The following is a 14,521-nucleotide window of genomic DNA, read 5'->3' as shown; positions in this document are numbered from 1 at the left end:
GTTAGGATGCGACTGAAAAATAAGAAAAGCATAAGGTTTTTCAAAGTTTTAAATCGCTAAGTTCCCAGCTGAGGTATTGGTTTTCTACAAGCCCGTGGTTTGCTGATAATATATTTGTACTGGGCACCAAGAAGGAATGACTTACTGATTTTCATTCATATGGTGCCACAAGGACACCAAAAAGAGGTTCTTCTTTGCTTCTCATTCTCTCATTCCTTATAGTTCGTGTTTAAAACAAAACGGGGTAAACGCAAAATACAAAAATAAACAGCGGCCCATGCATGCGTGGAGGTGACGTGGGTGAGAAATGTAAACTTAAGTTTTCCCAGAACCATCCATTCCCTCTGCGTGTAATGGAAATACTTAAGACTATCAGTTAAGCTCTTTAATATACATTTTCCTAACAAGAGAGCAAAGGTTGGGTATATTCATGTTTTGATAATCACCGTAACTTTTCTCTTTGTGGGATTATGCTAATTGGGTCCAAACTAAACCCGTATGGATGGTGATCATTACGGTTAATGAGAAATAGCCCTGCTACTGTTCTTTCCCAGCTACGAGGGTATGAATGATAAGACATCACGTACATGCGTTCCACCGCCCCGCACTGCTGTTAGTCAACGGGCTCTGCTACCTTCTTACACTTGTAGGCTGTCATTCTGCGTGCCTCGAACAGCTGCCTAGTGTACACCTGCAGGATGTGATATGAGGGATATCAGAGGAAGTCTACCCATCTCAGAGTCTCTTAAGAAGATGCTACAGAGGCTCCAAGAGCCACATCTTCAAACATGATACCCTTAAGACTTGATGTCTAAGCTGAGAGCAGATACACAACTGCAGGCTTTGAAATGGCCTCTACACTGGACTCGGAGGGACGGGGGAGGCAGTGTGGGAGGGTGTGTGGTGTGCAATGGGAGTGGAGGGAGGTGAGACAGCAAGCTGGGCCTCAGGGGACTCCGCCGACCACACCGCCTTTGAGGAGGGTGGGAGGGAGTGCTTCTCACTTCTGCTCACTCAGGGATCCCTATTCTCCCACAGAAGTCAAAGGAATTGCTGAATTTTTCATGCAGCTGTGGGCTTATCCACGTCCAAGAGGCCAAGCCAGAGACCAGTGTGAGACCTGTTCACTCTCATCCTTTGCCCATGCCGTTGCAACCCCCGCCTCCTCCAGCCTCACTGGAAATAACGTCACGTCAATAAAGCTGAAGGAATGCCATCTCCCATTTCATTTGAGAAACAGAACGTCATTGGTGGCCTGCCATGGGTGACCAGTAGCACAAGCAGGGAAGATCTAAGGCACAGGAATGAGGCTGACTTTTGCTCTTCCCATTTAAGTGGCCACTGCCCATTAATCCTTCCCCGGGGGGTGGTCTCGAAACCAGAGCAGCATTTGCAGTGTAGGCTCCTCACACGGGCTGTCATATTTTAAGGGCACGACCTATTTCCTCGCAGACTCTGGCATCCTTGGTCAGCGTATGTCTATCTTCACGGCTACCCTGCCCCTACAAATAGGTGTGAGCGCACACACACGGACACGCAGACATACACACGCTTCTCTGGAGAACTTACTGGAATACCTCAACGTGAGGACAGGCAGTAAGTAGGTCCTTGCTACACTGAAGATAAGATACAGCAACCAGGACACGCTTTAGACTGTCTGGCCAGGACCCTCGCACTACTCCCCGGGCCCCCACCAAACCCACCTCCTGACACGTTGCCTGTTTTAACCTCTGGTATCCGGGGTCTTTCTTTCAGGCAAAAATCACACCCAGTAGCAGATATTGGGAAACTCCATATGCTTTTTTCCCCCACTGGAAACATGTATCTGGTGTGACAAAGACTGGCTCCTTATGTGGTCTTGGATTCAGAGAAACGAAACAAGGTGACCACCACCCGTAACCTTCCCACGTATGTGGGAGGGTTCAGATGGCTGGTGGGACGTCCACCACTGTGCCCCTCTTTCCCAGCAGACCACGTTTTCAATGTGAAGACAATGTGGCCTCCCCATCTGGCGCCGCGGTCAATGTCAGGGGCTGATTCGACCGATCGGCCTGATCTCACCACGGCCTGCAAACGACAGACTACACGGAAGACCAGCTTCTCTGACACAGGAAACACTGGGGCTCTGACTGCGAGGCCCAAGGACGGCAACTCCCATGTTATAAATCTCAACTAATTTGTAAATGTGGGGCACGGCGACCTCACTTATCTGTCTGCCCCCCAGCATATCTGGACGTCGAGATTTACCGTTCGCTACTCGAGATCTCTTTTCTTTGCTCATGTAGTTTGAATCCAGTAGGTTGTATATATGCAGGTCATCTATCAGGCCAGTTATTCACAGGGACACGGGTTGAGGAAGAAATGGAAGGATTACATTCGGAGATTTTATCAGAGGTTTTTATGGGGAAATTTTCTATGCCAAGTATTTGGATCACGGAAATTTTTCTATGTCTAAAATGTGCTCAGTTTCCTCCAATCAGATACACCAAACTAAACAGCATGTAGTGATGCTACCACAGTAATAGATGCATTGAAATTCAGACCAAGACCTAGACTGGTTCTCGGCTGAGTTTTCTAACAATGGAAGAGCCCGTGCCCTCCACACATATGGCCCATGGCTCACCAGTCAGCAAGCCTCAGCCTGCTCTCAGGCTACCCTAGGAGCAGAAGATGTATTGGCTTTGCCAACGTAAGACTAATACATAAAATGCCAAGCAAAGCAGGTATTTTCTATGTCCACTGGGAAATTCATTCATCTACTCCACAAACATTTATTAAGCATCAAGTATGTGAGCGCACTGTTCTAAGAGCCAAGGAGAGGCATCAGCGAGCGAACCACCACCCAACAAAACCCTGCCTGCCATTGTACATCCTTGCTAGGGAGATTCTAAAACACCAGTTCCCAGAGTGTTAGGAATAACCTTCTAATTAGAATCTTCTAATCATTTTAAAAATGCCTGAATTGGGCAGGGGACACTGATGGTGACGTTTCTGAGCTGGGCTAGAGGGAGGGACTAGTGTCTACCAACACGACCTTCATTGCAAGAGGAGAGAAAGGCAGGAAGCTGTCTCTGCCCCTGGCACGGGAAGAGTGAAGAGGACTTTGTAGCAGCAAGCAGCTCGGCTGCTCAGTCATTTGGCAAACATTTACAGAACAACTATTATCGGGTATTCTGACATCCTAGTTGAATAATGACTTTCTATGACAGTCCACTGACCCGTCTAACACCGCTGACGGTTTGTGAAAGTCACTCCATGTCTAGGCATGTTCCTAGAGAGGAGAGTCGGGGAATGGTGCTGCAGAAATGACTGCAACTCTTACTGACACCTCAGGCGGAGGCGTTTCCCATAAGTGGGACATTTGCTCGTTAACACGATCAATGCTTATTATGGCGCTGGGTCTTACAGAGCTATGTCCATGGCAACAAGACACTCAATGTCAAGGTAATGTAGAGGCTAAGGCCGTGCTGCCCTTACCATGACCGAGATGTGCAGGATCCTCAGCTCCTCTTCTGCTGACTCATGCTGGGGCTCTTCAGTTGGGTCTTGTCCGGGCAGGCTGGGAGCGCCATCTTGGTGATGGATGTGGAAAAGCAAAGTGCCATTCTCCAGCCACTGCTGCCTCCAGCGCACCAGAGGGATGTCCTCTGTGTTCCCTGAGATCTCTAGAGGACAAAGACCAAAGGCACAGGTCAGAACTCCAGCTGCACCGGTCTGAGTCATCTTATTCACCTTCTTCCTGGACGCTGGCTCCCACCAGCCACTGTCCCCAGAAGACAACACAGGGTTCCAACTATAGTCAGGTCCGACTTCGTGCTGCTCCAAATCTCAAGGAAGGGAAGAGACCCTGAGAGGAAGGGAATTATTCCCCACAGGTCTTTGCACCACCATCTAGCAAGCCAGCCTCTCACCCATTGAGAAAAATACCAGGTAAAAAAAATTTCAAGTTCTTCCCCACATTTCTACAATCAACAAGCATCCTTTACCCAGAGCAGTTTGAATACCCTGATACCCAGGCCCCTTCCCAGGTAAATACAAGGTTGTTTTCCTCTTGTAAATCTGAAAGTGTGAGTTCCCTAGCAATTACTCCTAGACACCAGTGAATCTACCAAGGAGAGCATTGGTAATTACTAGGCAGAGAACAGGCACTTACAGAACCATCCTGGGAGTTTACTGCCGAGCAACGGTGCTGACAGATTATTTCTAAAACCACAATCATTTTCTGCATAGTCCACTGGAGATGTCTGATACTCGCTGTGGCAGGTAAAATAATGTTTTAATTCCCTTTAATTTTTCTCCTCACTCTTGCAGAGCAGAGCTGGCGTACGTGGAGAGGGTGGTGAGGAGCTGGGCCCTTTCCACAGACACACACATCTACCTGCTCTCAGTGCTTTAGATGGAGGCCCTGGGCTATCACCCACAAATCGGTCACAACGCTCCAATCAGGCAGCGCACACCGTAGGCACTGAGCCCCCCGCTGCCAAAGAACACTGTCACATGACCCTCTGGCTAATAGTCCTATGCAACACTGTATCAAAGCTTTGAGACGTTCCACGAGAGACTGACCTGGTTAACCCAGCTTCTCCAGAGCTTCATTTGGTCCCCAAACCATTTTTTCCTTAACAGCTATTATCACCGAGCAAACGAACATCCTGCTGAACACACTTTGGCAAGCTTTGCTTGATAAAACCTCATTTTTGTAAGGCATGGCTTCTCCCAAAATTTATCAACTTGGACCAGAAAAAAATAATAATTCCATAGACATAAAAAAGATTTAATAAGACACATTTAGAAGAGTATTCTCATCAAGTACCACAACCACAAAGAGGAAAGCAATTTTAAATATTTATGGAGTTTATACATGTTTTTCATTATTTGTGTGAGGGCACAAATGATGTTCTGCTTGATTTATTTCCTTATATATTTATTCATTTATTTAACAGACATCCACTGGGAGAGGAGTATGCACCAGACCCTGTTCTAGGCACTAAGATGCTAATCTCCAGAAGACGCTCGGCAAGTTCTCTAAGGTAACAACCCACTGTGAATACACGTGGTAAGCGCTATACCACATGCATGACAAAGTTTTGTGGGAACACAGAAGGAGGGGAGACGGGAGAGGGTGGAAGGAGGGAGGAAAGCAGCCTTCTCAGAGGAAGGTGATGCTGGCATTGGGCATGGAAGGGTGGTGACTTCCTTTTAGTAGGAAGATAAGTGGGGAGAGGACATTCAGACACTGATAAGAGAACAAAGAGGAGGTGAAGGAGGAAGAATGTTGGCTGGTTGTCTCAGGGTAGGTCAGTGACCAGAATCTGTAGGAGTCACAGGTCACTAGCCTGTGCCTAAAGGACCCTGATAGGACCACCTGTCTCACGCTACAGCCCAGGGTGAGCAGTAAACTAGAGGGTGTGAGGGAGAATCAACAGGCAGCAAAGACTTAGCCCTTCTCCCTAATCAGTTAAAGGATTCAGTCATCTCGATGGGTATTGGGCTGGTAAGCTGGTTGCTCTGGGAAGTGACCATCACAAACATCCAGGAAAATGCCTCGGGCAGAGGGCTTGACCATGGAAAGTTCCCTGTATCCATGTCCTGGTTTTCCACAGGCACAGCCCCATTTGTGTGGGGAGGCAGTGACACAGGCCTCCTGATTCGCTTTTCTTCTACGGACGCTTTCAGGATTTCTGGGTGAAGAGAAGCCCTGGGTGTGCCTCCGGGGGCGCCTGCTTGGACCAGGAGCAGCCACGCCACACGTGACCTCTGTGGCACACTCATCCTTCTGACCGCTCATGGAGCCTTCACATGAAAGCATCGGCATGATTCCTCGCAAGAAACACGGGCTCCTCCCCTAAGTCTCTTTCCTGTCATTACCATAGAAACCAAAGTCCATCTCCTTATCACTAGAGACCTAAAAGTCACCAGCAATGCCGGTTCCCAACAGAGCACCTAGTAGCATAATTCAATCACCCAGCGCAACACAGTCCAGCCTCCCGCCCACGCCTGGGATCCATCCCACACACGTGGGTGCCTCTTCAACCCTTCCAGTACCCAATTAGGAGAAATATAGAATCATAGCTCCAAAGCGCTTCACACACCACATTTTTATTTCCCAGGAGATCTGCATCAAGTAGGTCAGGTTCATTACCTCTGTTTTAACTGTGGCAACAAAGACAAATAAACACCCAGACCAAGGTCACCTGGCCTGACACAGAACAGGGACTAAGACGGATGAACTTGTGTTAGCTCCCCGCCACCCCAACACACACTCCGCAGGGCCCGAGCTTTGCACGTGCACAGAGAGAGGGCGCACTGAGGAGAAAGTCCGCGTGGTCTTCCAGCAGCTTTCGTACTACAGGATTTTTATTTATTTATTTACTTATTTTTGCACAGGGAGTTAGCATCCCATGACTTCATTTAAAATGGAGATATAATTCACATACCCCAACCCTTTCAATGCATACAATTTAGTGGGGGTGGGTAGTATATTCACAAAGCTTTGCAACCATCATCACTGATTCCAAAACATTTGCATCAGCCAAAAAGAAAGCCTATCCTCATTGGCCATCCAAGACTTTTTTGAAGGAGGAAGGCATTCTGCTCCAGGGTTCCGGGAGAGATGGCACCAAGGGAAGAGCGGGTGCATGAGGAGAGTGATGAAAGGCACCCACGGGGGCAGGGGACGGACAGCACAGCCACTGGCCCGGGCACTGGGCTAGCCCTCTGAACCTCTTTTTAGGTTTTCATGCTCATTCCTATGGGCGGTGACATCCTGATTTTTCCCAGACCAGACTCTCAGAGGGCAAAGGTTAAAGGCAAGAGGACACCATGTCTGCCAGTGAGGGTGCTGTCATATTTTAGATTCAAGGTAGTTACAGAACGATGGCTTCTTCGTTGGCATTTTCCCCCTCTCCCGGCAGTGCCTGACACGGAAGGGCCAAAATTCTAGACCAGGAATTTACTATAACCAGGAGCTTATTTACTTGCTCTCTACCTGGCCCGGGTCAATCCATGGAAAACCACACAGGGCACAATCAAAGTCAGTGAATGTCATTGCCAATGGGCTGAGATAAAGCTTGGAATGTCAAAGCAATCAATCACATGGTCTGGATGTCAGCAGAAAACCTCAGGAGGAGGAAATGCTCAGCAATTGCTTTACCGATGCAAGGCTGCCCCTAGACGTGCAAGGAGCGAATGGGGGGAGGTGGTAAAATAGTTACTCTAGTCCAAGGCTTCCTGGGCACTGCAGAGGAGGCTCAGACAGAGCCTCTACTCCAATGTACTGAATAAAACAAGTGCCAACAGGAGCTGACACAGTCCCCTCAAGCCATCACCACACTGGGGGCCAAGCTCTCCAGAAGGGTTATTAGGCTGCCCTGACATTCCTCCCTTCCACAAATGTCTCGTCCCTCAGGACCTCCCAAAATTCTGGACCTGCCTGGAATACACAGAAACAAGGGTGCCATTTATTCTTGAATACAACCAATATTTTTGGAGCACACCATGTTGGTCACTGTCAGCCAATTGTGTGACGTGGTCCTTCCTCCCAAGGAGCTTTGGATCTAGTAAGAAACTAGAAGACACGAGTAACTCCTCTAAACAGTAATAGAGGTGCTGAGTGAGAGGGTAGGAAATGGCTACCCTCTCACTCATTTTATCCCAGGGGAAGGGATAAAATGGGAGGAAATGCTGAGCGGTGATTCCAGATAAAGAGGATGGTGTGAATGTACAAAGGAACAGCAGGGCGATACGTGCTTGCAGAACCGAGGGAGGTCTGGTTACGCCGCAGGGTGGAGGACATGAGGAGGCGTAGTGGAGGATGAGGCAACCCTGAAGACTGGTGTCAACCGTGAAAGCACACAGCCACCCTTCCGCCCCACGCCATCTCAGTTGCCGTTGAGTTACTGAGTGTGAGGTCGATTAAGCTCAGGAATTTAGAAATGTCGTGGTGATGAAGCCCACTGTCCCAAACTAAGAATAACAAATGGGTCTTCTACTCCAGGGGCTACCATTAAGGTTACCGAAGGTAGGTAACCAAAGGTAGGTAAAGATGGTCAAACTACCTGCTTTTCTGCAATTCGTTTTGACTTTCCTTTCCCCCAACTCTAATTTCAGAGTTTGAAAGATATTGATGGTAGGTCTGCTTTCCCACATGGCTTCATTATGGTCTTCCGACTGAAACTATTAGCAGTGGCATTAACTTCCAACACGTTTGTAAGGAAATAACCTGCTTAAGTCAGGGGTTAATAACAGGAGAGGATCACTAATTATCCTGCAAATCTTTACCCTGGTATCAAACGTGACCCCCGTCTTTAATGGGTGGAACGGCAGCCTCTGAAGACCCCAAGTTGTTCCATAAACATAATGACAGTGGCACATTAGTGTCCTGGCCATCTGTGAAGAAGGATGCGGGACAGATGAAAAAGCAGACAAAGGAGAAGGATGCAGAGAGAAAGGACAAAGTCAAAAGAAGTGAGGAGAGGGCACTGGCCAGAGAAACCACGTGCTTTGGGCTGAGCTGGTGGGGCCTCCACCCTTCTTACCACAGGGCACGTCTGCTGCTGAGTGCTGAAGCGATCCCATCCTACCACCCTGAGCGAGAGCCCCGTGAAGCAAGGCGCCCTGCCGGGCCTCAGTTCCACCAGCACAGATGCCCACAACCTGATGGCCTGCCTGAAGCTTGTGCCTACACAGACCTGGCTGAAGGAACAACAACATGGGAGGCAGCAGAGCCGGGAAATTCTTCTGTGAAGATGCTCAGCATGCAGCTGGGAAAGGGACTCCCGTTGTGGTCACTCTATTCAGCTCCGTGCCTGCTGCAGCTTATCATTTCATTCTGGCTCCTCTGCCTCCAATCAGGCTTGGGCAACGGATGCAGAATTGTGTGAGCAAAAGCTTCACAACAAAATGCCTTCCGATTTCTATGACCTCTCAAGCAATGGTCCATGGGAGGTTCCTTTTACCAGTAACTAGAACTTTCCTGACTTGCGGAGGTTTGGAATAGAAATTTCCATTTGTGACCAGGAGAAGAGTAATGTAATTCCTATTTCCCCTGCTCAGTGACACTTGCTCTCGATGGTAAAAACCAAAGAGCCTAGAGCATGGATGAACCAGTGATGAGAAAGGAGTGGCAGGTTAACGGGAGCACAGGCCGGGAGCTGGGAGGACGAGGCTCTGGAACCTCTCTGGAGCTCACTTTTCTGATCTTCAAATGATTGGCCTAGAAGGTCTCTCAGGATCCCCCAGCGCTGACCATGGTATTCAATGCCACTTGGCTCTAGTTAGACCCCCAAATCGGGAGCAGGCTGAGTATATTTCTGCCAAATGGATAAGTCTCTGTGAAGGTTGTTCTAACAAGCCTTTCCTCTTGGAGTTTGGAATGCTTCTAGCTTAGCGCAGCCTATTAATTTCAGAGTAAGGACCGGCTGTATTGAAACTCGTGATAGTGACCTATGGAAACTCCATCTGTGGTCACATAAGAATCATCATCCATGTATAGATGCCTCCAAATGATTTCCAAGGAATTATTTACCTGAAATCCATTATGTTTATATAAACAAGGGTAGTCTAGATTAGAAAAAAGGAAAACCTTCACCTGATTTCTCTCTTCAACCCTGCCAATATTCCTTTATGAGGCTATACTCTAAAAATCAGAAATGTTACCATCCTTAATGCTGCCCACGCACCACTTCTCACCACTTCTCTTCTTTCTGAAGAGGCTGAAGGTGGACCCAAATGAACCAAAAATTAAAGCAATAGTGGTGTGTGAGAAAGAAATAAGGACCTCAAAGGTCCATGGCATGTTGTCCCTGGGACAGGTGTGGGCAGGCGCTGCAGAACGCAGAGGGCGGCTTTTTGAATCCGGCTGATGGAAAGCAGTGAAGCTTTCTATGGATGCTGCTGGAAGTAGGTCACTGCGCTACTCTGTGCCGGCATGAATAGCAATCAAGCAACTATGGGAACGTTCGATTTACCTAGCCATGGAGACGAAAACACTCCCATGGGGGTGAGATGCAGCCAAAAGGCTCTGACACAACCGGGGAGATGAGGAGGCATTCAAATGGCTTATGATTTCATCCAAAATGGCTCGCTTGTTCCTACCACAATGTTTCTCTGGGTCTTTTCAAACCTCTGCAAAGAGTTTATCCACATGATACTCATTAAAGTCTCATCTGAAAAGGGGGGGGGAGGAAAAAGCCCTGAGCTCTTTGAAAAAGGCAGGGTTATCGGAGCCACAGATGTACTGGTAAGAAAAAATTTAAATATATCTAGTTCTATTCTCCACTGCCACCCAACTGACCTTTGTAAATTGAGATAACGGCACGCATTTAACAAAATCTGACATCAACTAAGATGTGTAATAATATTTAAACTCTGTAATGTTAAAATATGTATTTACGGATCATTTCATACATTGTAATGAGAATAAGTCATTTTGAAGCCTGCGCTTTCATGCCTGGAATTCTGATGTGAGCTTTGCAAGTCCTTGGGGGCCACGTCCTCGCAGTGCAGCTCTGGAAGCAATACGAACACCTGGCTGCAGGAAGGTGGGAGGGAAACTGCCTCCCAGACCCGGGGAGAGCTCTGTTCTGAATTCTCTCTCTTGCACTCTAGGCTTTCATGAGCAAAGAGTTCAGTGTTTGTTCTAATTCTCTGATCCCGAACTCTTTCCAGGAGGCCCCCTCTATGGCTCTCACCTCATAAAATGGATGGAAAATGAAATTGATATGACAAAACATCACCTGTAAATGACTTACAGAAGGAAAATAGCCCATTGCCTTCCTAAACTATCTTGATTCATCCCCATTTCTAATTACTTCTCATCTAGTCGCATTTCTGTTATCATCTGTGATTCAACTGAACAGGTAATAATGTACCTATTGTGCACTGGCTCTGTTAAGGAGCCCTTTCAACATTCATGAGCTAACTTAATCCTCAATAATGCCTTAATGTGGGTATTTCTATCTCCATTTTACAGATAAGGAGTTCCAGAAAAGTCAACATACTTGGACAAGTTCACTAAAATTGAGGGGCGGGGGGATCCTAGGATTCCTGGCTTCAAGGCCCCTGTTCCTTCCCATTATTTCAATGCCCATTCTCTTGCTTTTTAAATCTCAACCCCAGAATAAGTAAAATGCTTAGCATTATCTGACGTTTAATGAATACTGATCAACATCAATATCATCACCATCATCAATTCTGTGTTTGTCATTGTCATGATTAGTATCATTCCCACAAATTCTAAAATTGAGCAGTAATCTTGACAGAGTTAAGCAAACAGTGCCTTTCTTTAAATGGCTTCGGCTGCTTGAGTCTTCAAAACTCCAGGAACCGCGAGTCTAGCCATCCACCCCCTTAGAGTAAGAAATCTGGTCCAAGGGATGCTTGTGTTTCTCTGGAGCTCTTTAGCAAACTGAACGCTCCACTTACACTCCCTTTGCTTTAAGATTCAGACACAAGGGGAGGCCATGCTATCCATGTCCATTCAAGGCTGGCATGCAAGGCCAGTCCAGTGAGCTTGCTGTTGGGCACTTACAAAATGCTCTTGAATTAAAATGGGCAGGTCCTCCCAAAGGGACATGGTGACTGTGGTCAAGGAAGAGGAAAGGAGCAAATGAAGATGGTATTAAAATAACAGCTGAGCTTCCTTTTCAGTGGTAAGCTGAGTCCTTTCCTGCAGACTAAGCTCTGTAAGTCGTCCTTATCAATGTTAAGAAGAAACAACAGGCCCAAAATGGAGTCACTTGTGCTAAATCCAGTGTCAGCAAACCAAGAGTTAGTAATACGCAGCCGAAGTGCAGGTTCAGCTTCTCCCAGAGATGCAATCTTTAACCAGTCAATTCCAGTCAGATTGCTGCTATTACCTGGTCGGTACTAGTTAAGTCATCTGCTTGATAGATCCTCACTTCCCCCCACAGGAAGGTGACCTTGCCAAAAATAATCCACTCTTTGCTAATATAACTTCCTTCCTCACCTACTTTTGCCTACAGGTTCTCAAAGCTCCTTTCTATCTGCTAAATTGAAATGCTGCCCATGGGTGAGTTCCTCTCACTTCTAAACTCCACTCCTTCTGGGAGAAACTTCCAATCTAATTGGCTTTCCGATCCAGGGCAGGGCAAGCTTAAATGAGTAGATGGTTCTACCTAGAACCCAAGCACCTAGTCCTGGGTTTGGGCCCAATTCCCATTTCACTGGAAAACCCCAGCCCTTGATTCTGTCCCCAGACTCCATGTTGGGGACTGCTGGCAGCAGCCACGGTTCCCCATTTGTTTGGAGTGGTCTGTATTCCACAGTCTTTGGTGTCTGCTGGTTCAGCCCTTTTTCCCAGCCCCCAGTTCCACGTTGGATATTGCTGGTGATGCACACGGGGACTTCCTGTGGCCAGAGAGCAATAATGTCTCTTGGCTGCTGCTGGTGTGTTAAAGTGCACAAGTTTGTCTTTGCGTAGGTACGTACGTATTATCACACTATAGCTAATGATAATGGGCATCTCAAAAGCCAAAAAAGCCAGAAAAATTGATGAGCATGGGCTGGGCATTTAAATGCTGTGAGAGCACTCATCGCCTAACCCAGAGACACCCACGCTAGGCTCAGTTGGTCACAGAATGAGTTAGTGGATACGAGGTCACCTGCCTACCTCAAGAAATGAGGCACACCATAAACCAACACAGTTCCCAACCCGCGGCACGTCCCTTTAAGGTATCAGTTTGGCTCTGACAGACCCAGAGGCTTAACTATAAACAAACAAAAAAACAAGCACATAGGTAGATGAATGGATAGATGGATACTTACATACACACACAGGCAATTAAAATGGGATCCTTAAATTTCAAAGAGATGAGCGTGCCACCCTCCAGCACACTTGCTTGTTTTATGTCTAGGAACTCTACGGTCCCGGAAGCGATAGATTGTCTATAAAAATGGCACAATCTTACTAAAAATACCCTAGAATTACAATGTCCACGATGGGAAATGTTCCAGTTAAACAAAATCACTCATTTAAAAAGTGCATTTGAAAGCAAGCGTTCCTAAATCAAACATATTGAATGAGATACCTATTTATATTGGTATACAACAGCTCCCAAAAGGCTTCCACATTCTAAAACAGCTTCATTAAATAATTGGTTGCAAAAGGCTAATAAAAACGTGAAGATATATAACCGTAAACAAAAGTCCATCAAACTATGAGCTTTCCAGCTACGGCAGCTCCCAAGCAAGGTACCTAAAATTAACACTTGGGCCCCCCCACATCATTAAAGTGGTGGCCCAGGGATTGAGGTCTCAGCTGTAATCAACTGGGATCCTGGAAAAGAGACTGTCCCCAAAGGGACCATGCAAATTTTTCCACATTGGCTCAATGCTCTGGTATCTACCCTTGAAGGAGGACTCCCCTATAGGCCCCTCCCACAGTTGATGGGATCTAAAGGAATCTCTAGGCAAGTGCTATGGCTAATTCCTTTACACAGCAAAGAGGAAACTGCAGTCACAATTAATTTTAAAACTGGCTAAATTCTGGTAGAGACTGGAGCTGTACTCTCTAGTTGAAATTTCACTCGGAGGCTGCAGATGGGATCCCGGGAAAAGCTGGCAGGAGCTGGCTCATAATTGGCTATTGTATCAAGGCTTTGACTGGAGAATTCTTACCAGAGTCAGCTCTCCCAGGTCTCTGCAGTGTCCAGGGGAGAAAGAAAAAAATAATGATGATAATAAAATGTCACTCTGTCCCTCCTTTTTAAAATCCAGCCCCTGGATATTGATCTTTGGGGGAATCTCTAGATCTTGTGAAGATGGTATCTTTTGCAGCCTCTTAGAGGAACGGATGCTTCTTGGGTCCAAGCGGTTGTTTAATACTGCCAGAAATATTTAGTGTTTTTCCAAGCTAAAAACCTGACAAGAAACTGGAAAAAACTTAATACTTCTATGATCAGAAATTTGACCAAAATGGATGTTAATATTCAGAGTCTAATAGGAATTGGGAGGGGGGGGGGGTTCTTCTTCCCTCAGTTAAATGTACCCAGAAGGAAAGAAGACTGTCCAAAGACAAAGCTATGATCCTTTGGATTTCCATCTTAGTTGCAAATCCCCCTAATGTAAAGACCCAAATTAATAATAATGCAGACAGATGGGCTGTTCAGCTCCTTAATATCATTTAGGCTACAAAAGATAGCAAGTCTCTGAAGAATTAGAAGCAACTCTACTTACACAACAAAGTTTTGTCAGACCAGAAATGCAGCTCTAGAAACCATTCAAAATCCACCTAACCTTTTTAGCAATTAACCTTGCCTATTCCTCTTAAAAGGCTTGCAGCTATTGTGAAAACTCTGGCCCCAGGAAATAAAATGCTACCAGTCATAATCCTTGCTATTTATTAATATGTTGCATGCTAAGGAAAGAACCAGATTTCCTTGTCAAGTTCAACTAACCGTGGCCATTTGTAAGTCTTTTGACATATATAGACAATTACTGCTTCACTCTGATGCTTTTGCAAAAGCATTCCCACGAAAGTGTTTCATCTTCAAGGAGATTC

General features: G+C 46.6%; 1 protein-coding gene across 1 annotated transcript in view; it reads right to left on the bottom strand.

The window, feature by feature from the left end:
* Positions 1 to 14,521, bottom strand: part of ASTN1 (astrotactin 1) — a 270,174-nt gene that overhangs the window by 167,402 nt on the left and 88,251 nt on the right. The window contains exon 2 of the mRNA XM_024551717.3: positions 3,478 to 3,665. Coding sequence (XP_024407485.2) covers positions 3,478 to 3,665 — 188 coding nt within the window. The remainder of the gene's footprint in view (positions 1 to 3,477; positions 3,666 to 14,521) is intronic.

The sequence above is a fragment of the Desmodus rotundus genome, chromosome 12, assembly GCF_022682495.2.
Source record: "Desmodus rotundus isolate HL8 chromosome 12, HLdesRot8A.1, whole genome shotgun sequence".
NCBI classification, from domain to species: Eukaryota; Metazoa; Chordata; class Mammalia; order Chiroptera; family Phyllostomidae; genus Desmodus; species Desmodus rotundus.
This window is presented reverse-complemented; position numbering and strand designations above follow the sequence as displayed.